Genomic DNA, 25,609 nt, shown 5'->3' with positions numbered 1-25,609 from the left:
GTAATCTAAATAACTCCAGTTTTTCCTTTGAGTAGATAGAAAGTTCCAACAACTTAAGAAAGGAACACACAAGAAACTAATTTGGCCCAGTGGCCAAAGATACCCCAGGGTGCCAATAAAAGCATTGAGGCAAAGGATAATAACGACCAATCTGATAAAAAATCATAAGAGAAAGATGAGGGCCTTTTCTGTGACACAGCCTTTCCATTAGCTTTTCTGTTTTTCATGTCTAATACCAGGTTTAGTTATCTCTCTGGACCAGCTGGCTCCCTCAGAGTGATGTTAATGAGGCCCAGGTCAGGTGCTCTACCTCCATAAAGGCCAATTAGCTTCACAGAGAAAAACCAGGCAAGCAGGTTTTTCACAAGGGGAATTAGACAAGACAACATGGATGGCTAGCCACTGGAAAATACAACAGTAGATGCTTTGATGGTAGATAGATATCACAGTTTAATTTGATGACTGCTTTAAAACATACATACGCACTCACACATACCCACCCTAAGAAGTCTTTAGATGGACAAATACTAACTTATAATAAACCTTAATAGAAAAGCATGTACTGGATTGCTAATAGATCCGTTCTTAGAAGGCAGCAAAGGGCACAGGTTTTGGAGTTGGAAGACCCAAGTTCATACGCTATACTGCCACTTACTACTTTTGTGACCAGTTACTTCATCTTTCTGGGCCTCAGTAGCTTCATCTGTAAAATGAGGATACTGAACTAGGTAATTTAAGGATACTTCTAAGCTCTGAATCTATAATTCAATCCTAAAAGTTATTTAAGTGATTTGGTGGCAACTAGGCGGTACAGTGGATAGGGCACTGGACTTGGGAGTCTGAAAGACTTGATTTCAAAACTTGCCTCAAACACTAGCTGTGTGACTGAGAGCAAGTGGTTAACCTCTCAGCTTCAATTTCCTCATCTATAAAATGGGGGTGATAGTATCACCTACCTCACAGAGTTGCTGTAATGATCAAATGACATGACATAAATAAAATGTTTTACGAATCTTAATGTGCTACATAAATACTAGCTATTATTATTATTATTATTATTATTTCTATTATTAAATGTATAATGCAAAGGTCAAAAACCAACTGGTTCCTTGAATTGAGCCAGAGGAATTCTAAAAAGTCAAGAGTCTGAAAAGCCACAGCTGAGCTTGCTCTAAAAAGAACACCAAGAGAAGGCTTAAAGTCTGCATCTGTCTTGTGGTGAGTGAAATATTTAAAGGACAGGTGGAAAAACTACGTCAAAAGAGTCCTCACACCAACAAAAAAGATGACTAATTTTAGCTAGAATGGATTTGAGAGAAACACTTCCTCCTCACTTTTTTTTATAGAAAATATTTAAGTTCTAATGAAAAAAAATCAAAAAATTAAAACTAAGGCTAAAATAAAGACCACTTTTCCAAAATTACTCTTATCAAAATCCAATAGTTAATTCAGACCGAGTTATCTCAAGTTAAAATCCACTTCCATCCAATTAACTTTAAATAAATTTGCCCATTTTAAAGAGGACAAAAGTTACATACTTCCTCTTGCACTTCCTAAATTTTCAGCCGAAGTCACTCATGGGTATCTGAATTACAAAGGTCCCCTTTGGTTGCATTGTTATAGGTTTCCCCTTGTCTCAAAACAATGATTCATTAACACAAACTCCAGGTCTAGATTTCCTATATAACCTTTTTTGTATCAAGGGACACTTCTAGTCTCCTCTGCTACCCCCTAGTCTGGTGTTTCTAAATGCATAAAATAAAATACAAAGGATTACAAGGAAATCAAAGGTGAGTGAAAATAAAAATAAAAATTTTTCCCATTCAAATACAGTGATTCCCTAAAGTATGTCAGTTAAAAACTTGTCTCAGGCTCTTACCCTTCCCCCCAATTCGATGAATACCATTAACTAAATGCATCTGCTCTTCCCCACAACAGAATACTCTCCCTATTTTTAACTGTCAAACTATAGAAGACTCAAAAGGTCCCAGACCACACATAGGGAAAAGTCCTATTTAGGAGTTTCTCTTCAAAGGGAAGACTTCTAACAAGTTCCCAATCTGCATGACAGGCACAAAGCTAACCAAAGCACTCCACCGAATATAAGAAAAGTGTCCAACTATTCATCACTCAAAACACTAGTACTACCAGCCAAGAGCTTCTGTATTCTCTAAAATTTTATGGCTAATTTGGAAGAGGACTAGATTCATAGATGAGAAAACCAAGACTCAGAAAGGGGTGATTTAAAATCATTAGAATGCCAGAACTGGAAGGAACCTTGGGTACACAGGCCCTAAGAGATGAAGTGATTTGTCCAAGGTCACAGTGCTAAGACAAGGTTTCCAGATTCCCAGTACACTTCTCTTTGCACTATATTCAATCAATCAACAAGCATTTATGACTGCTAGGCCCTGTGCCTGACATTAGACATAAAAAAAAAAAAGAAAGAAAAACATTCTTTACTCTAAAGGACCTTAATATTCTACCAAGGGAGACTATGTACCTATGTAAGTATATAAAGAATATGATTGTTTAATATAAGGTAATTAGGGAGAAAGGCCACCAGAAGTCGGGATTATCAAGAAAGGTTTCAAGTTAAGGCAATGGTGCTTTAGTAAAGTCTTGAAGGAAAGAGTGATTCTATGAGGTGAATGAGAAGACAGTGCACTCCAGATATGAGATGGCCAGCACAAAGGTATGGACATGAGAAATAGAGGGCCATGTGTGAGGAATGGAGAGAAAGTCAGTTTGGCTAGACAGTACAGTGAGGGAAAAGAAGTAAAGTATTAAGAGACTGGAAAAATAGGTTGGGGCCACGGTATGAAGAGCTTAAAAAAAGAAAAAAAAAAGTTTATATATAGTTATCCCAAGGTTATTTAAGGATGAAAATGGAAAGAAAACAAACAGAAGAAAAATGAAAAAGATCTGCAAAGATTCTGACTTTGCAGACTCTTAACTTTTTAGAATTCCCCTGGCTCAATTCAAAGGACCAGAGGGAAGTCTCATGAACCCCAAAGGTTATTTGCATTTTGAAATAGGATCCATAGCACCAGATCTACCAAGATCCTCACCCAGCTAAACCCCTTTCATATTCTGTCACATGATCAATGTGATAAGATAAAAATCAATTTCTTTAAATACTACAGATTTTTTTTCCTACAGAAGAAAGCCATCTCCCCTGGGATTTGAATTAGAGTCTGGTCAGCCCTAAAGTAAAGTTCACCAACACTTAATGGTTTTACCATTTTGTTTTTACATAGCCTAATATTATTCACTATACTTTTATGATCCGTCATTCAACAAATTTTTATTATATGTCTATTATGTTCAAGTAATCACAGTGGAAATATATGTAATGCCCCACCAACTAAACTCTAAGTTTCTTGAGGAAAGGGACTGTCTTATATTTCTTTGTATCCTCCCACTGTTTCCAGTGTACGATAGTAAATATTCAATAAACACTTACTAAAGAAAAAAGGAAAAGGACCTATATGTACAAAAATATTTATAGCAACTCTTGTTATGGTGACAAAGAATTGGAAATTGAGAGGATGTCTATCAATCGGGGAACAGCTAAACAAGCTGCAGTATATGATTGTGAAGCAATTCTATTGTTTTATAAGGAATGATGAGCTGGATGGTTTCAGAAAAACTTGGGAAGATGCATACAAACTGATGCAAAGTGAACTGAGCAGAATCAAGAGAACATTGTACATAGCAAACAATATTGTAACCATGATCAACAATGAATGACAGACTTTGCTACTCTGATCAATACAATGATACAAGATAATTCCAAAGGACTTATGATGAAAAATGTAAGAGCACTGATGAACTCTATGTGCAGGTTTGAAGTATATTTTTTTCACCTTTTTCTTTTTCGGCAACATGGCTAATAAGGAAATGTTTCATATGACTTCACATGTATTAATGGGTGTCATATTTCTTGCCTTTTCAATGGACAGGCGAGGGGTTGGAGTGGTAGAGAATTTGGACAATTTTTTTTTAAATGCTGAAAAATAACTGGGAGGGATAGGGGTTGTATTTTATCCTAGAGGCAATAAGGAGCCATCAAAATTGAGCAGGGAAGTGAATGATCAAGCTACACTTAGGGAAAATCACTTTTGAAGATGTATTGAGTAGAGACTTGAGGAAGAGAGAATAAACTGGAGCCCCACTATAATAGTCCAGGCAAGAAATGAATGTCTGAACTATGGTACAAAAGAGGAAGGATATAAAAGATTTTGCAGAGGTAGTAGCAAGATTTTGCAATTAATTGTAAATGTTTAGTAAAGGAGAATGAGAAGTTGAAAACAAAACTGGTTACAAACCTGGGAGGCTGAAAGATTGGTAATGCCTTCAACAGAAATAATAGAGTTGTTTGGTTGGGGGCAGAGGTGGTTAGGGAAAGGAGGTAATGAATTTGGTTTTGGACTTGTGGGATTTGATATGACATTGTGTGTGTATATATACATACATTTATATACACACACATACACTATATACACATACATACATATATAAAAAATACTTCAGTTGATGTAGATAAATCAAACATTTTTTTCCAAGACTTGTATTGATATCTTGTTTTTACAACACCTAGCATTCTTCCCCCTTCACAGGGAGCCATCTCTTATAACACTTTTTTAAAAAAAAAGGGGGGGGGGACCCAATCCAATTCATACATCCAAAAAATCTAAAATTATCTTCAATATGTCATGTCCATTGACCCCCAGGTCTATGCAAGGAGGTGTCTTTTTGAAACTCTTCTTTGGGGCCAACCTTGTTCTTTGTAGTCTTGCAGCATTTGTCTTCAGCAGATCTGGTTGCTGCTCCTTCCATTACCCTGATGTAGTCACTGTGCACACTATTTCCTTGGCTCTGCTTACTTCATTTTGCAATACTTCACGTAAGTCTTTCCATGCTTCTCTGTAATCATCATTAATAATCACTTATTAAGCACCAACTATGTGCTAAGCACTGCTAGGTACTAGAGACAAAAAGAGTTTTTCTTTTATCCTTACTGTCAAAGAGATTACATTATATTATGAAGGGGGAAAAACATGTATCCGTAAAAGTATATGCAGAATAAATAAAAATAAATATAAAGTCAATAAATACGAAGTAGTTAGGAAAGAAGAATTGCATTAGCATTGGTGGGGAGCACAAAAAGGGAGGAGAAAGAATCAGGTCACTAGCTCAAATGGACTTATCCCCAAACAGCTGCTGCCTATGGAGTGGGCACTTTGGTATAGAGAATCTCTCAGATCTAATGTGGTCTTTCCATCTTGAGATTCTCAATCTCAAGATTATCAACACTGAAATGTACAACAGACTGCACAGAGCTCTGCTTGTCTCAGTAAAACTGACTACAGTTTGAAAACCAGCAACTTAACCTAATGAAAACACACAACAATTATAAAGCATTACACCTGAACAGCATTGTTGCCATTCATTATTTGACATTCATTAACTCACTGGAGCCTCAGAACACTCATAACTCCACAAAATACAGGCCTCTAGGCCTGAGGCAAAAGCCTAGGACTTCTGCCTTCGGGGGGAGGGAGTCCCCACATCAGGAGTTACTGATGAAATTCACAGATCCTTCATGTGTTCATGTATGCACACATTCCAGTTACGCTGAGATAGTTAACCTTCTAATTTGCTCACCCCTTGAAAAATGAAATTTGAGATGAAAGAACATACACTAGAATGGAATTAGAAAAGAATCCACATGGCATATTCACTTGTGGCCAATAAAGAAAATTCAGGTTTATTTTGTAGATTAAGTTCTAAACAAGGGTAGAGGAGGAGTAAGAAAACCTGTTTGTAAATAAGTACATGCTGACTCCACTCCAAAGTACTAAATTACTAAGGTATCCTCTAACCTGGGGGAGAAACAAGCTACTATGGCTGGCCTTCATTTATTACCAGATAACTGAGGCAGGCACTACTGCTACAAAGCTGTAGTGGAAAAGGAGTGGAGTTTGAGTCAGAGGAGCTGGATTTGAAGCCTGGCCATGCTACTTACTAGCTAGGCCTCAGTTTTCTCATCTACAAAACAAAAGGGGCTGGACCAAATTATCTTTTTGAACCCACTAGTCTGAAGTTTAAGATCTGGTAATCCCTCACCTGCACAAAGGGAAATTAGAGAAATCCCAGACCCACCCCAATGACTCAGAGGATCACTCCTCAATCCTCCCCAGCCTCCACCTACCAGTCACCACCAAGCAAAAGAGGAGCCAGATTTTTGGGGGGACAAAGGAGGAAGAGAAAAATGAAGAAGTAGCATTTTGTATCTTCTAACTAGTCCTTAATTTATTCCACAAACAACAAATACAAGCACTTCCTGAAGAATAATTTCACATTCTGCCTTCCCTTTCAAACCCTAAAGATTCTTTCTGACATCAACTAAACTGTCTTGGATCAACACTACCAACTTCTGACCGATATAAAAATTGTTCTATCCACATCAAGAGCTGGAAAGGATAGCATACAGTCCCAGAGGGTCATTTAAGATAGGAAACTAAGGCAGATCTTTTTCTACTACTTGCTTTCTCCCCACATTTTCCTATGGTTTTCCAGTGCTTACAACTCAGTTAATCCTTCTCCCTAGCCCTTCAAGGCAAACCAGAGAGGTCCTTAAAGGAAAATATAGAGTGCCCTAGTCAACAAACAAGAAAATAACAAAGAATTTCAAAATTAAAAAGTACCTTAGAAACTATCAAATCCAACCCCTTTATTTTGCAGATGAGAAAGCTAAAGTGGGGCAGCTAGGTGGCGTAGTGGATAGAGCTCCGGCCTTGGAGTCAGGAGGACCTGAGTTCAAATCTGACCTCAGACACTTAACATTTACTAGTTGTGTGACCCTGGGCAAGTCACTTAACCCCAATTGCCTAGCCAAAAAAAAAAAAAGAGGCAAAAAAAGCTAAGGAACAGAAAGGTTAAATAATTTGCCCAAGGTTATACAGCTAGTTGCTAATAAAAGTGGAATGAGAATGATGACAAAAATAATGGCTCATATTTATATAGTTCTTTAAAGTTTTCAAAGTGATTTCTTCACTGAGGCTGGTTTAGGTATATTATCCCGGTTTTGCAAATGAAAAAATTGAAGCTGAGAGCAGTAAAGCAACTAGCTCAGAGTAAAACAGCCAGCAGACTTCCAAAGCAGCACTCCAACCCAAGCCAAATTCCACTACTCTACCTCACCTCCTATATTAGACAGAACCCATTAGGCCTCTTCTCAATTACTACCCCATCCCCTTAACTAGAAATTTCCAATTCTACTTCATTTCATGTCCTTATGGCAAATACATAATGTTCTTGATAAACTCATTATCCAAAATTCAGCTTTGGAGGAGAATCTAAACCCCAATACCTTTTTGCTAGAACTCGTCCAAAATCAGTACAATTTAAAATACCTACACTTGGATAGAATAAAAATACTTTAAATTATAAAATAAGACCCTAGTAAAATACTAGAGGAAGAGCTGAAAAACATCATACATTAACATTTACACACTTACTCAAATACTGCACTGCAGACATAATTCCAAAGTAATATGTAATTAGATATTCTCATGTCTTCTCTTATAAACCCAGAGTTATCTTTTATCCAGTAGTTAAATCCCAGAGATTAGGAGGATCCTCCAAAATTGAGCATTTATCATTGCTTCCATTAACTGTAGGAAGTAACTTTCTTTCATATTCTTTATAAGTGTTTTAAAAGAAACAGAAAAATTCTCCAATTCACCATGTACCTAAGTGAAATGCTAGGTGCAGAGCCAGTAAAGAGAATGACCAGAGGGAGACAAGCCCTTTCTGAATTCCAAAGGGATTATTACATAAGTCTAAGAAACCAGATGGCAGCTGGTGAAGAGATACTAAGGCAATACCTCGGTTATAATACAAAAACACTTACCCACAATGAATTCTGGCACCAGGATTTTAAAGGGCCAACTTAGTGGTATTTAAATTTACTCAGTATCACAGAATATAATTTGTAGAAATCAAAAAACATCCTCCTCCAAAACCCAATTAGGTTTCAGATTATTAATCAATTCTCTACCATGCCCCAAAAACCTCTTCAATCAGCAAGATTACTTCAGCCCAGGATTTCAAAAATACCCTCTGCCCCAGGCCCCTCCCTTTGACTGGAGGGCTCAACCCAGACCCATTTAATCCATTTAAGGAGAATGCTTAAGTAGCCCATCCATCCTTTCATTTCCCACCAGCTAGCAACTTGGGATAAATTCCCCTCTCCTCCCCTCATTTCCTTTTATGTGTTATCTTCCCCATTCAAATGTAAACTCCCAGAGAGCAGAAGATACTAGAGTGACTTGCCATTTCTTTCTCTAGAGTGTCCCCATTTTACAGATGAGGAACTGAGGCAAAAAAAAAAATACATTATTTGCCTAAAGTCACACATAAGTGATTGAAGCAGGATTTAAACTCAGCTACTCCCAACTCCAGGCCAAGCCTCTATCCACTGCACCATCTAGCTGCCCCTGACTAGCACATAGTAAGGGCTTAATAAATATTTTTACTGACTAATCAATCAATAAGGATTTGGGGGGAGGGGGGAGAAGAGATGTGTTTATTTATATTAAGTCAAGCACTATGCTAAATACTTTATAAATATTACCTCATCTGATCCTTAAAACAATCCTGAGAAGTTAATGATTATCCTTATTTTACAGTTGAGGAAACTGAGGTAGAGAATGATTTGCCCAGGGTCACAGAGCTAATAAGTACCTGAGGCCAAATCTGAACTCAGGTCTTCCAGTGTCCAGGCCCAGGTGCTTTACTCACCTAGCTCATCATGGAGTACTTTGACATTCAACCTGACATTCAGAGAGTGCTAAAAGCTCACAGTCTAGTTGGGGAGATAAAATCATAAGCAGCATCATGAAACAGAAAGGACCTGGGAGATCATCTAGCCCAAATGTCTTATTTTACCAACGAGGAATCTGAAGTCACAAAGTAGGAAATTACGTGAGTAAGGTCACAGAAAAAGTAAACAGCAGAAGCCAAGGAACCTCCAACTTCCAAAGGTTCTCCAATTTCCAAATCCAGGGCCCTTTCCATTAAACTGCCCTGAGAGCAATTTGACAATTCATCCACACATAATTAAATGTTAGCAAACTGTACTAGAGGTCAGAGAACCTTAACGTTTGGGTACATTAAGAACTAGACAGGTAGAGAAGGAATGACATTTTTGACAAGGGATACAATATAGACAAGTGCATCGATACAATGTGAAACAACAAGGAGCTTGGCATAAAACAAAGTATACTGGAAGGCAAGGGGGGTGGTTAGAAGCAACCTTTGGATTGGTTAAATGGTGCCAGACTATGATTGACCTTGAAAACCAAACAGAGGAGTTTGGACTTCATGTGGTACATAAAGGTGGGATGCCACGCACTTTAAGACAAACAAGCCAAATCCTCATTTTCCAAAAAGAATGCTCAATTATACATGGGAAAACTTTTTAAAATATGCTCTCCAACAATTATGCATTTTTAAGAACTAGAAATATGACCATTTTAGTAACAATAAAAAAAAATTTTTTAAATCAAGGTATTTACCAAATCTTCCTTTTCTCCAAGAATGAAAAAAAAGCATCACTTGGCAACTCTGAAAATATTTGTCTGTGTAAAATTATATCCTTCACAATAGCATGACAATTTTCACTGTTTCAACTGCTTGCCCTGGCAAAAATGACTAAGCCAATTTAGAAGTGGGTTAGAAGGTTTATTAAAAGTGACTCTATAGCAAAGTCTGAAACCAAACAGGTATTTTTGAGAACTACCCAAATAAAGCTTTCTGATTGCTTTAGCCTCTTTGTGACTATCACTATTTCCTTCCCAATGCCAATGGAATCTCACAAAAATGAGAACATTTTTGTGGTTATTCTCTCTTACTTTCATCACAGGAGCTTTATGTTCAAAAGGTATAGAATACAAATAATTATTAACATATTACTTCCCCAGTTCAAGAACCTAAAACGGCACCCAATTATTCTTTGTCCTTATTACTATCTTTAATCACTCCATCCTTCCCCTCTCCCCTAGTTGTGGCCATCACTCTCGCTCTATCGTCAGGCTCCTTCAGTCCTAACAAAATGGTTAATTAAACTATACAAGATACTCAACCCTTGAGTCCCTTGTCCCCTTTCCCTAGCGTGACTTATGTCACAGCAAACTCCAACATTTGAATTACCTCTACTTCATCCCTTCTCTGACCCTCTCCTAAAGACAATGGAAGAGGTCAATTGCCAACTGGATCCATACAAGTTTATCTGACTTCAACTGGGCCTTCTCTACTTCACAGAAATAATTTATTCTTGTTTATTTGACTCTGCCAGAGGCTGTTCCAAATCTTCCTCCTCTTGCCCCTCTTCCCTACCAGTAAAGGATTTTGCTTCCTACTTTACTGAGAAAAATGGAGTCATCCATCCCTCCTATTGTGAGCTCTCTCTTTATTACATTCTTCAAAACATCCATCCTGCTCTTCCTCTGAGCCAGTCTAAAAGAGATGGATGGCCCTTTTCTTTATGAAGGCCAACCCTCTACTTAGATAACTGATCACTCCTCCTCTCATCTCCTCAGGGTGTCATTCAAGTTCCCTTGATCACCTCAACTCTTTCTTCTTCAATTTCTCTTTATCTGTTAGCACAATACCTACAAACAGGGTCAGTTCTTTAAAAACCTCAAGTTGGAATCATTATTGATTAGAGAAATGCAAACTAAAACAATTTTCAGGTACCACCTCACACTTATCAGATTGGCTAACTTGACAAAATAGGAAAACGGTAAATGTTAGAGATGTGGGAAAATTACAACACTAATACATTGTTGATGGAGTTGTGAACTGACCCAACCATTCTGGAGAACAATTGAGAACTGTGCCCAAAAGGCTATAAAACTGTGCATATCCTTTGATCCAGTAATGCCACTACTAGGTCTGTATCCCAAAGGGATCATAAAAAAGGGAAAAGGACCAACATGCACAAAAATATTTGTAGTACCTCTTTTTGTGGTGACAAAGAATTGGAAGTTGAGGGGATGCCCATCAACTGAGGAATACCTGAACAAGTTGTGGTATATGAATGTAAAGGAATGCTATTGTGCTATGAGAAATGGTAAGCAGGCAAATTTCTGAAAAACCTGGAAAAACTTACATGAAGTGATGCTAAGTGAAGTGAGTAGAACCAGGACATTGTACATGGTTAACAGCAACATTGTGTGATGACCGATTTTGATAGACTTAGCTCTTCTCAGCAAAGCAAGGATCTAAGACAACTCCAAAAGCCTCATGATGGAAAATGCTATCCACATCCAGAAAAAGAACTATGGAGTCTGAATGCAGATTGAAGCATACTATTTGCTCTTTTTTTGTTGTTGTTTTTACTTTCTTGAGGTTTTTCCCTTTTGTTCTGATTCTTCTTTTACAACATAACTAATGTAGAAATATGTTTAATATGATTGTACATGTATAGCCTATATCAGATTGCATGCCATCATAGGGAGGGGAGATGGAAGGATGGGAAAATTTTAGAACTCAAAATCTTACAAAAGTGAATGTTGAAAACTAATAATAAGTAAATAAGTATTTTTTTAAATGGTTAAAAAAAAAACACCAAAGTTGGCCTGGCCATCCCAACAAGATCTTGTCTGAAACCTCTCCACTCATTCACTGCCAAATTCCTCTTTTTCCTCACATATCACACACTTCTCAGCTCCAATGTGACTTCTAACCCCACCAATGAACTTTATAAAATAGCTTTGTCCAGAGTTACCAAAGGATCTTTTAACTGCTAAACCCAATAGTCTTTTCTACCCCAAAAATGTCAAAGGCAGAAAGCTCCCATATATACCAAAATACTCAAAACAATACTTTCTGCAATATCAAAGAACTTTAATCAAAGTGGGGTCCACAGATTCGGGAATGATTAAATAAACTATGATGTATGACTGCTATGGAATATTATGGTGCAGTAAGAAATGATGAATATAAGGAATTTGGAGACATACAGGAGGATGTGTATGAACTGGGAAAGACTGAAAAAATCAGAACTAATAGAATATACATAATGTCATCAAAAATGTAAATGAAGGGAAAAACTAAAAGGAAGCTAAGTAACTCCAAGAATCAATATTGACTCTAGAGAATAGCACCTCCCTCCTAGCAGCCAAGAAGTGGAACATTACACACATTAGATGAGGTCACTTTGTCAGTTGATTTTGAGGGTGGGCACCAGGAGCTTAGAAATAATTTTTTTTTTAATCACCAGTACAAGTTGTTTTAAAAAATAAGTAAATCCAATGGCCTCTTAATCTTCATCTTCCTTGATCTCTATTCAGCTTTTGACACAGTGTGGAATTGCAGGGAAAAAAAACATATCTGAAGTCAGAGGACATGGGCTCAAATCCCACTTTACGACCTCTGTGACCTTGGTCCACCCTCTTCCCTGTGCCTCAATCTATTAAATGAAGGGTTGGTTTAGACAGCCTCTAAAATATATTCCCCTTCCTTCTTGAATATTAACAATTTTTAGAAAGCACAGATCTGGTCATGTCACCTCCTCTCCTATTCAAACTAGTTCCCTATTACCTCTAGGATCAAACCTAAAACCCTATTTGTCATGTGAAGCCCTTTACATCCTGGTCCGTTCCTATATTTTTACCCTTCTCACACTCTTTACTGCCCTCTCCACACACTAAATCCAGCTACACTGGATTAACTTGCTGTTCCTCACACACTACACTCTATCTTGTGATTCCATGCCTTCACAGTGGCTGTCCACAATGCCTCCTGGCTTTCCCGGTTTACTTATACCTGGTTTCCTTCAAGATTCAGCTCAAATCCCACCTTCTACAGGAACTCTCTTCCACTTCCCGTCATCTCTATAGTCAATCAGTTGTCAAGTATTGTTCATTCTATTTTCATGACATCTTTCACATCCATCCCATGCTCTCCACTCACATGGCTGCCAACCTAGTTCAAGCTTTCATCACCTCTTACCAGGACTACCGCACCAGCCTACTTGTTCAGTCTTCTTACAATTACTCCCCTCTGTACACTTTACAATCCAACACTGGCACTCTTATCTCCATACTCTGCCTTTTCACTGGCTATCCCCATGTCTGAAGTGTTCTCGCTCTCCTCACCTTTGCAGGATTCCTGGCTTCCTTTGAGATTTGGCTTATATCCAACTTTTGGCAGGAGGTCTTTCTCAGTTTCCTCTCCCCTAAAAGACATCCCTCTGAGATCCCCTTCCATCTACTTTGTATATCTCTTTTATGTGCATAGTTATTTGCATGTTGTCTCCCCTATTAGACTATGGGCTCCTTGGATGCTGAGAAAATGTATTTGTCTTTCTTTGTATCCCTGACATTTAGCACAATGCCTGACATATAATAAGCATTTAATAAATGCTTGTTGGCTAACTGGACTACTGGTCTCCTTGCTTCCTGTATCTCTCTTATCCAATCTATTCTCACCTTTGACAATCTTAGTACTGCCTTTCCAGGCTTATTGTATGTTATTCCCCTTTACAAACTCCATATTCCAGATAAACTGGCCTATTTGCTCTTTGCCAAACTCTGTATCTCCCACTTCTGTGCCTGTACAGGCTGTCCCTCATAACTGATACACATACCCTCCTCATTTTAGAATCTTTATCTTCCTTCCAAAAACTCAGCTCAGATGCCTCTGCCTATGGCTTTCCTGATCACCTTAGTTTAAGGTGATCTATTCCTCCTCAAAATAACTTGTATCCACTTATTGTTATACTCCTCCTTGTCCAAGGATGAAAGTTTCTTGAGGTCTTTTTTTGTCTTTTTTTTTTTTGTATCCCCAAAGTAGGCACTTTGTACAATGTAGGCCCTTAATAAATGCTTGTTCAACTGACAATTAATTGAATCTACGTAATCACATCCAAATTACTTTCCCATAACATATAACCATCACCCTGTTATTATTTTGCAGAGCATTATTTTAGAAGCAGCTGGGTGGTACAGTGGATAGAACTGTGGGCCTGAAGTCACAAAAACCTGGGGAGCCAGCCTCAAATACTTAGTAGCTGTGTGACCCTGCACAACTCACTTAATCTTTGCCTGCCTCCGTTTTCTGAACTGTAAAATAAAGATAACAGCACCTACTTCCCAGGATGTTGTGACGATCAAATGAGATATTTGTAAAGTGGTTAGCATAGTCCCCTTGCTTGTTCCTTCCCTTTTTTCTCTACTGCTGCCCATCAAAAACCTCCTATCCTAGTCAAACTAGCCTGCTCACTACACCTATCATGTTCTCTTCTGGATCTGTGCACCTGCTGTTCCCTTTAACTAGATACAGGGGTGGGGAACCTTCGGAAGGGTCTTGAGGCTACAGGAGACCCTCTAGGTCCTCAAGTGTGGACCTTTGACTGAACTTGTTCTATGAAGTTTGGATTCAGTCAAAGGCTGCAATTGAGGACCTAGAGGACCACATGTGACCTCAAGGCCGCAGGTTCCCTACTCCTGAACTAGGATGTTCTCCCTCCACCCTCACATTCATTTCTTAGAACCCTTACTTTCTTCCGGAGCTCAACTCAAGTACTGCCTACATGTATGTGGCCTTCCATGATCTTCCCCAACTAACAGTGCTTCCTCCTCAACATTACCTTATATTTATCTATATGTACATATTGTCTCTTCCACAGAATGTAAACTCCTTGAGGGTAGAAGCTGTTTCATTCCTTGTTATCTCTGACACCTAAGCACAAAGGAGCTGCTAACTAAATGTTTATAAACTGAGTGTTCAAAATTCTCTCCCCACCGTGCATGGAAAATCAGGAGACTCTAATTGAAATCCCAACCCTACCATTAACCAGCTAGTCACTTAGCCTTACTGAGTCACCATCAGGGGACAGCATAGACAGTTTCAAAAGGTACCTTCCAACTCTAGCATTTCATGATTCTATTCAGCCCACACTGAATTCTCCTTCTTCTTGGAACACCTATTAAACTGTGTGGCACTCAATTATGTACTAGTTTGGACTGCCCTAATTGTTCATCTTGTCTTCCTGACTAGTATGTGCTCCTGACAATTAGAGACTTTACACTTTTCCTTTTTTTATCTCTGACCCCTATCCTACTCCTCCACCACCACACACAGAGCAAGTGTTGAGCATGCTGCTGATCCCATAGCAGGCATTAAAGATACATGTTGCTTAGTCATTATCATTCTCTTCAAGGGCACAGTATTTAGCATTAAGGACTACAGAATGTTTACTTTATTTACTTTTAAAAGATTAAATACATTCAAAATGGCAATACAAAGTTAGGTATACTCTGGGAAACCTTTGTTTTTATTTCCCATTACTCATAATGTACTCCCCCCACCCCCAAAAAGAGTCAAGTCCAGGTAACATGAGAAAAGTCAAAAAAAAAGGGAGAATGTTTAGCTCAAAGAAGAGAAGGCTCAGGAAAGAATATGACAGCCACCTTCAAGTATACGAAGGGCTGTCATCTGGCATTGAATGAGACTTGTTCTGCTTTGTCCCAAAGGGCAGAGCCAAGAACAATGTGGGAAGTTTCAAAAAGGCAAATTTATGTTTCATGTCAGAAAAAATTCTCTCAACAATTAGAGTTATCCACAAGTGTAATGGGTACTTCCAAAGGGCTTCAGGAGGCTCCCTCTCTTCGATGGTCTTCAACCAAAGGTTGGTTACTTGTCAACTACATTATGGAAGTAACCTAAGTGGTCCCCCCTTCCAACTCTAAAATTCAATCATTCACCAACATCTGTTATTGATAAACTGGCCAGGGACATGGTTGTGAGAACTCCTCTTCAGTAGCATGATCTATTTTCCTCCACAGGAACAGGAAACTATAGTTCTATTAGTAAAGCTCAATTACAGTATGAGTTTAGGTGTTGAATAAGCAGGAGGAAAGAATAAAGAAGGTAGGGTTGCACAGGTACAAGAAGGTTAGCCAAATGTGGAGAAGTCGTCCCTAAAGGGTTATATAGTTAGAAGAGATTACAAACTAAGAGCTCTGTCTTAAGAAGGAGCTGGAGAAGGAAAAGTTTAAAATCAAATACTAGCGAAGAACAAAGGCCAACCTTGTGGAGCAGAACATCTCTGTGGATGACAACAGATATAAATAAGTATTGGCCAGTTCCACGAACCCAAAGAATGAGGAACTGGCAAAACCAGTCCTGTCCAGAACAAGGGCAAACCATGAGGGGCTCCCAGGCTCCAAGTTCTCAGGGCACTCAGGTGTATGATTATGTTTTCTTAACCAGAGGGCATGCTGGGGGCTGAGCAGTTATAACTCTCTCCTCTTCTTCTCTCCTGCCTAGTATTACCGCGGCATTTCCTCTTCTCCCAAGGACAAGACATTTTGTTTATATGCAAGACATGCAGTATTATTGTAAAACACAAAATAATGACTCTAAATAATGAGGGGAAGGGAGAGACTTCTTGATTGCATGGTTCCTGGAGTCATATAGGACATGTCCGATCTGTTTCCCCCTGGAGAGGGAGCAAAGGCCTGCCCAACCAAGGCTTAGATTCCCAGCCTTAAGAATTCAGCCAATCAGTCTATTTTTTTTTTTTTAAGGCAATTGGGGTTAAGTGACTTGCCCAGGGTCACACAGCTAGTAAGTGTCAAGTGTTTGGTCTGAAGCCGGATTTGAACTCAGGTCCTCCTGACTTCAGGGCCGGTGCTCTAATCACTGCAACACCTAGCTGCCCCAGCCAGTCAGTCTAAAGGTGTAATTCGTATGTACAGAAAGGGACAATCCAGGGACCATTTAGAAAGCAGTATACTACTGAAGTACTATAACTCTGGAGATCCCCTCCCCTCCCACACCAACACTGTCATCTGAACCCACACACAGCTGGTTGTGGATCATCAGCCCCAGAACACCTGCACCCAGCTCCCTGCATTTTAGTGACTAAAAAATTGTATTTTATAAACTCAGAAAATATAGTACTATGCATCCTTCAATATCGAATTCAAGTCCCATCTCCTCTATGAATACAGTGTGCCACAACATAAAGATTAATAACCTGCAAGTGAGGAGATGTCAGGTCTAATGCCAGCTCTACTATTTACCTGTTCGAAGTTACAGAGCTAGCAACCTAACCTTACTGTGCCTCAGTAAGGCAATGGAGAAGGACTGTAAGGTAACATGACGACTAATGATTAAGTATGACTCTGAGAGATCATATATACTAAGGGCCAAGCAAATTACCTAGCTTTTAGACTATATTAATAAACTAGAAACAGATTATAATTGAAAAGCTGCAGAAACAACTCAGGCATCTGCAGAGTTTAAGATACCTTTCCATTCATAGTCAGTAGCTAGTTTGGGGGGGAGGGAGATAGTGCAAGTATGAATATTTTAATGTCAACTATAAATGCTGTACCACCATACCAAATAGCTATCTTACCACATCCTGCTTTAGCAGTACAGTAAACACTCAGCACTGCCACCTGGATTAAAAAAAAAAAAAAACCTGATCTGATCACATTCTTCAAAAATATACCACATTCTTATTGTTCTACAACGTGAAGGTCACACATTTCTTAACAGAATCAAAATATTATACAGGCATGAAATATGTGTATTGGAGGAGGGGGATAAAGAGCAACACAAAATATCGTATGAATTTATACAACATTATAAAGCAACTTTGACAAACTTCAGCACTCTGATCCATACAGTAACAATCCTCATTTATTTCCAGAGAACAGAAGATAAAACGTGCTCCCCATTGCTTGTCAAGGAGGTGATGGACTCAGAATGAGACATACACTTTTGGACATAGCTAATAAAGGAATCTGCTTTGTTTGACTAGGCATATTTGTTACAAAGTTTTTATTTTTCTTCTTTTTTAGACACAATAAATACTTGTTAGCTGAAAAATAACAAAATTAATTTTTGAAAAAAATGGTGTATGTATCCAAAGCTAAGGGAAGAGAGAGAGATGATAATCACTATAGTAAGTATAGAGAAGACATATAATTTAGAATAAGGGCAAACCTGAGACATCATCTTAGTTAACGCCCTCATTTAACAGGTGAGAAAAATATAGGAAGTCAGTGCCAACAGGTCACCACCAAAGTAAGTTAATCTTTAATTACAACTCTTTGAAGGTTGTCTTTTATATAAAATGGATAACCCTCATCTTTCACAGAGTTATGTTCCCATAACCCCAGGGCCTATAACAAATAATGTAGACTAAATATGCATTCAACTAAATTCAGCTAAATATAGCTGAAGGGTGGAAAAATGTCAGAAGGATTGTTGTTTTCTTTTTCACAGAAGGTGAACTTGCAGAAAAGCATGAACACCTCTCCCTCTACTATACTCTAAGATTACAATAGCAGATCTTACCCAATTTTGATTTAATATTTTTAAACTTTCATTTAACTTTCATTATGAACACTTTAATAAAACTATTATCTGCAGCACAGTTTGATCTGTAATTTAGGCACAAGTGTGATTGTAACTATAAGTCTTTAAAGACACACAAAAAAAAATTACTTCCTACTTACTGAAACATTAGCAGAGTATGAGCTAATACACTCATGTGACTATCACAATGTAAAATCAAGTGTCTCATTTACCAGAGACACATGGTACTATCACAAAGTAAAACCAACTGTCTCATTCACCAGAGGCACATGTACACTGATTTACCTTTAAAATCCACCTATAAACTTATAAGATAATGGGTATAATTATCAGGCCTGAGGATTCAAAGTGATTAGCATATTCTCAAATTCAAACTCTGAACGTTCATCTGAGTGAACAAGTCTTAAGTAGTTTTTCGGGGCTCCGTTTCTCCTTTTGACAGGTTATAATACCTTTGTTTTTGTTCATCTCCTTTTAGGTCACAGAATCACAGGGGAAGGGGCCTAAGAGATGACTGAGTCTGACCCTCTCATTGAACTGAGGAGAAAACTGGGGTCCAGAGAGGTGAAGTAATTGGCCAAAGTTGCCCAGCTGATAAGTGACAAAGCTGGTCAATTTCTTCTAAGTTTGAGGCTCTTACCACTATGAATCCAATGATATCATGACCTTGCTTCAGAAGTCATCCTGTACAGTATTTCAGGATATCTTCTGTACAGTACATAATGCATTTTAGTGCCAGCAAGGAGCTACTCCTCTATATGATAATATAAGCTCAATAAAATGATGGCCCCTAACAGAAATGAACCTCTCCATAGTATTTTTGCTACTCTTTCTAAAATAGAAATCAGTCCGTGAACAAAAATATCTTAAGCTCCTACTATGTGCTAAGTACCTTGCCAAGTGCTGGGGATACAAAAACAAAAAACAGTCCCTGGTCTCAATGAGCTCACAGTGTAATGGAGGAAATAAGATATAATCAACTACGTACAAACAAGATATACAAAAGATAAATCATAAATTGACAGAGTTAAGAGGGATCAGGAAAGATTTCTTGTAGAAGGTGGGACTGAAAGCTCCTACAAATACTAACTTTATGGTTCCTCAACAAAAAATTCAACCAAAATTTTAGTAAGCATTTACAATGAGCGATGTACTATGCCAGAAGACAAACAGAAATAGGGACACCAGTGATTTCATCGATGTAGGGAACTCCCTGGTGGAGCAAATTCTATCTACCAATGCTAGTCAGCAACTTCTCTGCAATTTTTAATCTTAGAAAGCTGACAAGAGCACTGATAAATTAAGTGACTCGCCCAGGATCACACAGCCAGTATGTGTGGGGAAACAAGACTTGAACACAGGTCTTCCCAAGCAGTTAGTTCCCTATCCGCTATACCAACAGCTACCCCTTAAGAAAGTGAGCCAATTACCCAAACCAAAAAAGAAAAGGAGAAATAGTCCTTTCCCTCGAGGAATTTACATTCTACAAGAGTAATAAATGGTCATAGATAAATATATACCGGCTCAATAATAATAAACTAATATTTCTGAAGCATTTAACATATTCCAGACACAAATATCTCAATGTGATCCTCACAACAATTCTGGGAGTTAGATGCTGTTATTATCCACATTTATAGATAAGCAAACTCATCATATACAAAATAAAAACACAGAGAGGGGCTAACAACTGGAGAAATAAGGAAAGACCTTTTGTAGGAGATGGCACTTGAATTGAGCCCAGAAAGGAGCTAGGTATCCCAGGAGGCTGTAGGACAGTCTTTACTGGCAAGCAGTTTATAATCCACTAGAGTGGGAGGCAAGAGCAACATAGATGAGTATACAATCCAGGATCTAACAGGCATTCATAAAATTTCTATTATGTTCAGGGTTGGGAACACAAATGGGCGAGATGATTCAGTTCAGAATGTCTATGGAGATTCAAGCAGGGAAGAACCACTTCTAGATGAGGATCTCAGCTGAAAAACCTTAAGATCCCAGAAGGAAGGAAAAGATGATATCAACTGATTGAAATGAAGGAAGCCATTCCAGGCAAGAAAGATGGTCCAAAAAAAAAAAAAAAAGCACTGTATTAAGAGAGAGCAGGACAATATCTGGAAATGAGTAGTGGTACAATTTGGCTGGAACACAGTGTGTAATGGGTAATATTGGGGAGAGAAAAAAGCTAGAAAAAGTAGGTTGGAGCCAGCTAATATAACTTGAATACTAATATGATGAAAATTAATAACACCTAACATAAGTTTAGAGTAAAAGTTCTTCCAGACTGGGTCTTACACATCTTTGTATTCTGCTCAGTTCCTAGCACTGTCTTTATATTTATAGCCAGCCTTCCATCTCCTTTTCAAATAACATAAACACAAAAGTGTACCTAATTGCACACAAAAGGTGCCCAATAAGTGTTTGCTGAATAAACAGAACGGATCTTATATATTCAAAGTCTCATTTGTAGGTCCAACTACATACAGCCTTTTGGAACTCTTCATACTACTTTGTTTTAATAAGTTTAAAAAAAATCTGAGTTTCACTGTTTATTTTACATAGCCCCAAAAGGGAAATACGATTTAAAAGACCTTGCCAAAAGAATATCCTACCAATATGAGTCATTTAACATCACACAACAGATGCAGCAATAATACATTGTGGTTCCTGGGGCAAATAGCCCCTAACTGGAATAATCCTCATCTAAGCAAGTGACTGACTTATCGACCATGATACAAGAAAATAGCTACCAGTTGGGTGAAGGTCAATTTCTGAAACTCAGAGTTCAGATACATTAATTCCTCTCTTCCTGCCCTCCTTCACCCATTTCACACCTAGAGCAGGAAACCCACCAGTTACTTGAGAAAAAAAAAAAAATCCATGGTGCAACGGGCAAGTGAAACAAAAAGCAGTTATTACGAATTTCTGGTGGGGCAACTTGTTCTGTCTTAGGAGACTCACTAGGAGAGCCTCTACTTAACAACACTGAAAAGAAGTTTCTATCTTCTTTCTACACACACACCCCCACACACCCACCCACCCCTTCTCCTTGCCTCCCCATTCCTTCTTCCCACTCCTACACACACCCCTCCCTTCTGCTTGTCTACCCTTTCCTTCTTCCCACCCCTCCTATACACACACACACACACACACACACACACACACGCACACCCTTCCCTTCGCCTTGCCTCCCCCTTCCTTCTTCCCACCCCTCCTACACACAGTGACACACGCACACAAAGAAACAACTTTCCCAGATGCGCCGTGATGCAAAGCAGGCGCTACACGGCGGTCGCCTGTCATCCAGATGGGCCACGGCAGCCGGGCGAAAGTGCCCCTCCGCCTTCACACAAAGCAGCCCCACACTTAATGACAGCCACAAGTGGTCAGGGCCCCAGGGCTGCTAGTCCCAGCACTCCGCTTCCTCTCCAGGCCAGGTGAAAGAAATCCTCAGGGTCCGTCCCCCCCCCCCAAAAGGTAACAACTTAAAGGGAAAAAAGGTGAGTGAGCCCGAGCAGGGCCCGCGGCGGGGTGGAAAGGAAGGGGGGGCGCTACCCGCGCCCCCCCGCCCCGGGGAGCCAGAGGCGGGGGCTGGCGCAAAGGTGGGGGCGGGTGGAGGAGGAGAGCTCGGGGAGACGCCGCCGCCCTGGAAGCAGGCCCCCACCCCCCACCTCCCTACCTGCACAGCTCCGGGAACTCCAAGCTCTGGGCCTCGGCGACCTCTCCGGCTGAGAGAAGCAGCAGGAGCAGCAGCAGCAGTGGAGGCGGCGGCGGTAGCGGCCGGGGCGGACGCCGCGTCCAGGGCCGCAGGTGGGCGCTGGGCGCCGGGGCGGCGGCGGCGGCGAGGGCGACAGCGGCGGCGGCGGCACCTCCCATCGTGCTCAGGTCTCCGGCCGGACTGAGGACTGGACGCGCGAGCGAGGGGCTAGCGGTGCGCGGCGGCTCCAGGCTGCTCCTGGGTCATGCTCGCGCCGCCAGGGCCGGAAAGGGAGGGAAGGAGGAAAAGGAGGAGGAGGAGGAGGAGGAGAGCGCGGCTCCAGCAGCTGCAGCGAAGACCCAGTAACTGCGCGTCACATGACCCGCAGCCGTCCGGGCACCGCCCCCTCCCCTTCGCCTCCTCCCCTGTCCCCCCTCCTTCCCATCAACCTCACGTGACCGTCTTATTCAGGTGATGCGCTCCCCTCGTTCGTGCTGGGCCTCCCTGGTCACTAGGGGCGGAGCTTTCGGGAGCGGGGAGAGGTCCTGCGCGGCGTGGGCGGCCGGGCCGCGTGGGACCGGCCACCTGGTCACCCGTGGCGTCCTCGTCGGGACCTCCTGGGCCCCGCAGTGAGGGAGGGCGGAACGGCGTGGCGGCTGCCGCGCTGCTGGGAAATAATGACCCCTGGCCCCAGGCTTCCCAGGATGCCTCACGGACGCCGGACGGACGGGTTTAAATGGCCCAGGCTTCCAAGTGGAAACTAGCCCTTGCTTTTGTTACCTTCCCCGCCCGTCAAGTTTGAATTGTCGTTTGGGGCTTTTTTGGCCATTCTAGCACCTGCCTCACAGCGATGTTAGGAGGAGGAGATAAGATAACTAGTGGAAACCCTTAAAGCGCAACATAAATGCGCCCTTTGTATCAACAATGCCTGCCACGCAGCAATCTCTTAAATGTTTGTTGACTGGCTGGATCTCTTTCACCCGCCCTTTGACCTGTAGCCCCTGTGTGCAAATGTCCTGATAATCGAAGCTTCTCAAGAATACCCTGGTCCACTCATCAAACAGTTACTGAAAGCCAGCTTTGAAGAAAAACAAATGGATAACAGAATCAGGAATCCAAAAGATAATATAAGCACACGTTATGTGCTACCTGTGTGATATTGGGCAAGATAGGTATTATCTCCGAGAACCCTGGCAAGTCACTTAATCTCTCTAGGCCTCTCCTCATTATCGAGTGATAGGTTTGAGTTAGATGGCCTCTCAGTGTTCTTCCAGTTTTAAAAATGAGTTTACAAACCTTTAAAAAAAATAGTTTAACAGAAATATATGTGAAACTCTTCAACTGAGTAACAAACAAAAACAAAAAAACCAGCTTCCTAAGGCAAGCATAGAGAAGACAGCCTAGAGTTTTGTTTTGATTTGTTTTGGGTTTTTTTTTTTGTTTTGTGTTTTTTATGTAAAAGATCTGGGGATTTTAGCGGTCTGCCCCCTGAGTCAACAGCTTGGCATGTTAGCCAAAAATATTAATGTGAACTTAGGCTTCAATGACAGAAACAGTGTCCAGAACAAGAATGGTGACAGTGGCCTACTTTGTTCAAACAGCATCCTGGAGTATTGTGTTCAACGAACAATTCAATTTAATAAGCTTGTACTACTTAAAGCCATATTGGGGAAAAGAGGAGGAACAAAGAAGGGAAAGAGCCATTGTTGGATTAGGACAACAATAACATGAAGGAGAAGAGGCAGAGCTGCTCCACTGTTATTTTGTTTCTGCTTCTGTGCCAACAAGAATGCTCTTTGGACCAGACAAGAGAATTTTAAAAAATGGATATTGGGAGTTAATAGCCAAGATAAGTAAGGAGATAGTATGACTACCTAGATATCCTTGATGAGTTTGTCACCTGATCCAGATAAACTGCACCCTTGATGCAGAAAGAATTGGCAAATGTTATTGCTGAAACGTTGTCAGTGAACTTGGAAAGATCTTAGAAGGTGGGAGAGATACCAAGGATTAAAGAAAAGCAGAAAAGATGCAGCAGTTGTTCCTTCAGCCTCCCACTCTGCAGTGTGGCAAGGGGGGGGGGGGGGGGGGGGCGTGTTTTTCTGTTTTTAGGTATCAGAGCGAAATGGAAGTGTGAGTTAGAAAAGGCTTTGGGATGTGGTAAAGGACACCTGTTAGATCATGTTTTATTGCTTGGTAAAACTTTTAAAAAGAGCAGATTCGTGTCCTTGTGGCTCATAGTGCTAGAGGCATTTTTCTCTTGCTAACTGGGGTGGGGTGTGAGGAGGCAGCAGCAGCACTGAGAGAAGTCTCAGGCATTTGACCACAGGGGAGGCCCGAATCAGGAAATTTCCTGGGAGCCAGTTCATGGAATTACCAAGCAAATGAGAAGCCCATGTGCTTCCAGCTTGATTAGTTAAATACGACTTAATCTAAAGTTCAGTTAAGATGTTTGGGGGAGAGGGAAGGAAAGCAAGTTGTCTGAATCTGACTCAAGGGCAGTCTGGTGCTTCAGCTTCAGGAGTGGAATGAGAGGAGACACTTGCAGACCATTGAGAAGCTGACAAAAAGGACCTTTATTTAGCCTGTGGCATGGAAAGGATGCTCAGCAAGGATATAGTACTGATTCAGTTGAACACAGTTTCCCTGTTTCCGTGTTGGATATGCTAGAGTGCTGTCTCAGAGTAACTCTTGCAGGCTGGCTTTTGTATTTGAGCAACCAGGAAACTGTGTCAATGCCCCAAGCCTTAGTCCCATGAGCCAATAAAGTCTTGAGGATATTTTCAATTCCTCTTAAGGAAAATTTAACTTAAAGTACAAGGCAGATATTTTTCTTACCACAGGGACTGTGTTGAGTAGGAAAGAAATATTTAGATTCAATAGGTAAGGGCAGTGAGCCAAGTGAATTATGAATTATTATAGGGATATCTGTGTAGTGCCCTCTCTGTGTTACTCCTCAACTCATAATCTCAGATTGAGTAGCCTGGGTAACAAACTACCCAAGCTTCAAGGTACTCTGTGGATCCAGACTCTTGAAACTATAGCTCACAAGTTGCACTGATAGGTCTGCCTTTCTACTAGCTAGCCAGAAGACACAATGAGCTCATAACAAAGGTATTTATTAAAATAGCATATTATAAAAAGTAGCAGTAAAAACATGTTTCCATAACCTGGGGCTCACTCTCAAATAAAATACATCTAGCATCAGTAAGAAAAGCTGTTACTCAGAAAGGTGACAAGTAGAGAGGCACCTATGTAGGGAACACATGTGACTAAGGTATATTTCAAGGTATAGTCTAGGAGGGCTAACTCACTCCTCTGATGCTGCAGGGCTGCAGGGCCACAAATGTTTTTATACTTTTCTGATAGACCTTGATCTCAAAGTTTCCATTGGGTGCTATTCTACTAGTCACTGCTAGAAACTGTTCCCCTGGATGCTGCTATATGCCACTCCCATGGATTCTGCTTCATTTTTTGGCTGTGGTCATAACTATTGGCTTA

General features: G+C 40.3%; 1 protein-coding gene across 1 annotated transcript in view; it reads right to left on the bottom strand.

The window, feature by feature from the left end:
* The window catches only part of LOC114031529 (cation-independent mannose-6-phosphate receptor-like), a 142,396-nt gene extending 120,109 nt beyond the window's left edge, over nucleotides 1-22,287 (bottom strand). The window contains exon 1 of the mRNA XM_027846659.1: nucleotides 22,091-22,287. Within this exon, the coding sequence (XP_027702460.1) occupies nucleotides 22,091-22,287 (197 nt within the window). The remainder of the gene's footprint in view (nucleotides 1-22,090) is intronic.
* Nucleotides 22,288-25,609: the final 3,322 nt, after the last annotated feature.

Source organism: Vombatus ursinus, unplaced genomic scaffold (genome assembly GCF_900497805.2).
Source record: "Vombatus ursinus unplaced genomic scaffold, bare-nosed wombat genome assembly UNPS02015175.1, whole genome shotgun sequence".
Classification (NCBI taxonomy): Eukaryota; Metazoa; Chordata; class Mammalia; order Diprotodontia; family Vombatidae; genus Vombatus; species Vombatus ursinus.
This window is presented reverse-complemented; position numbering and strand designations above follow the sequence as displayed.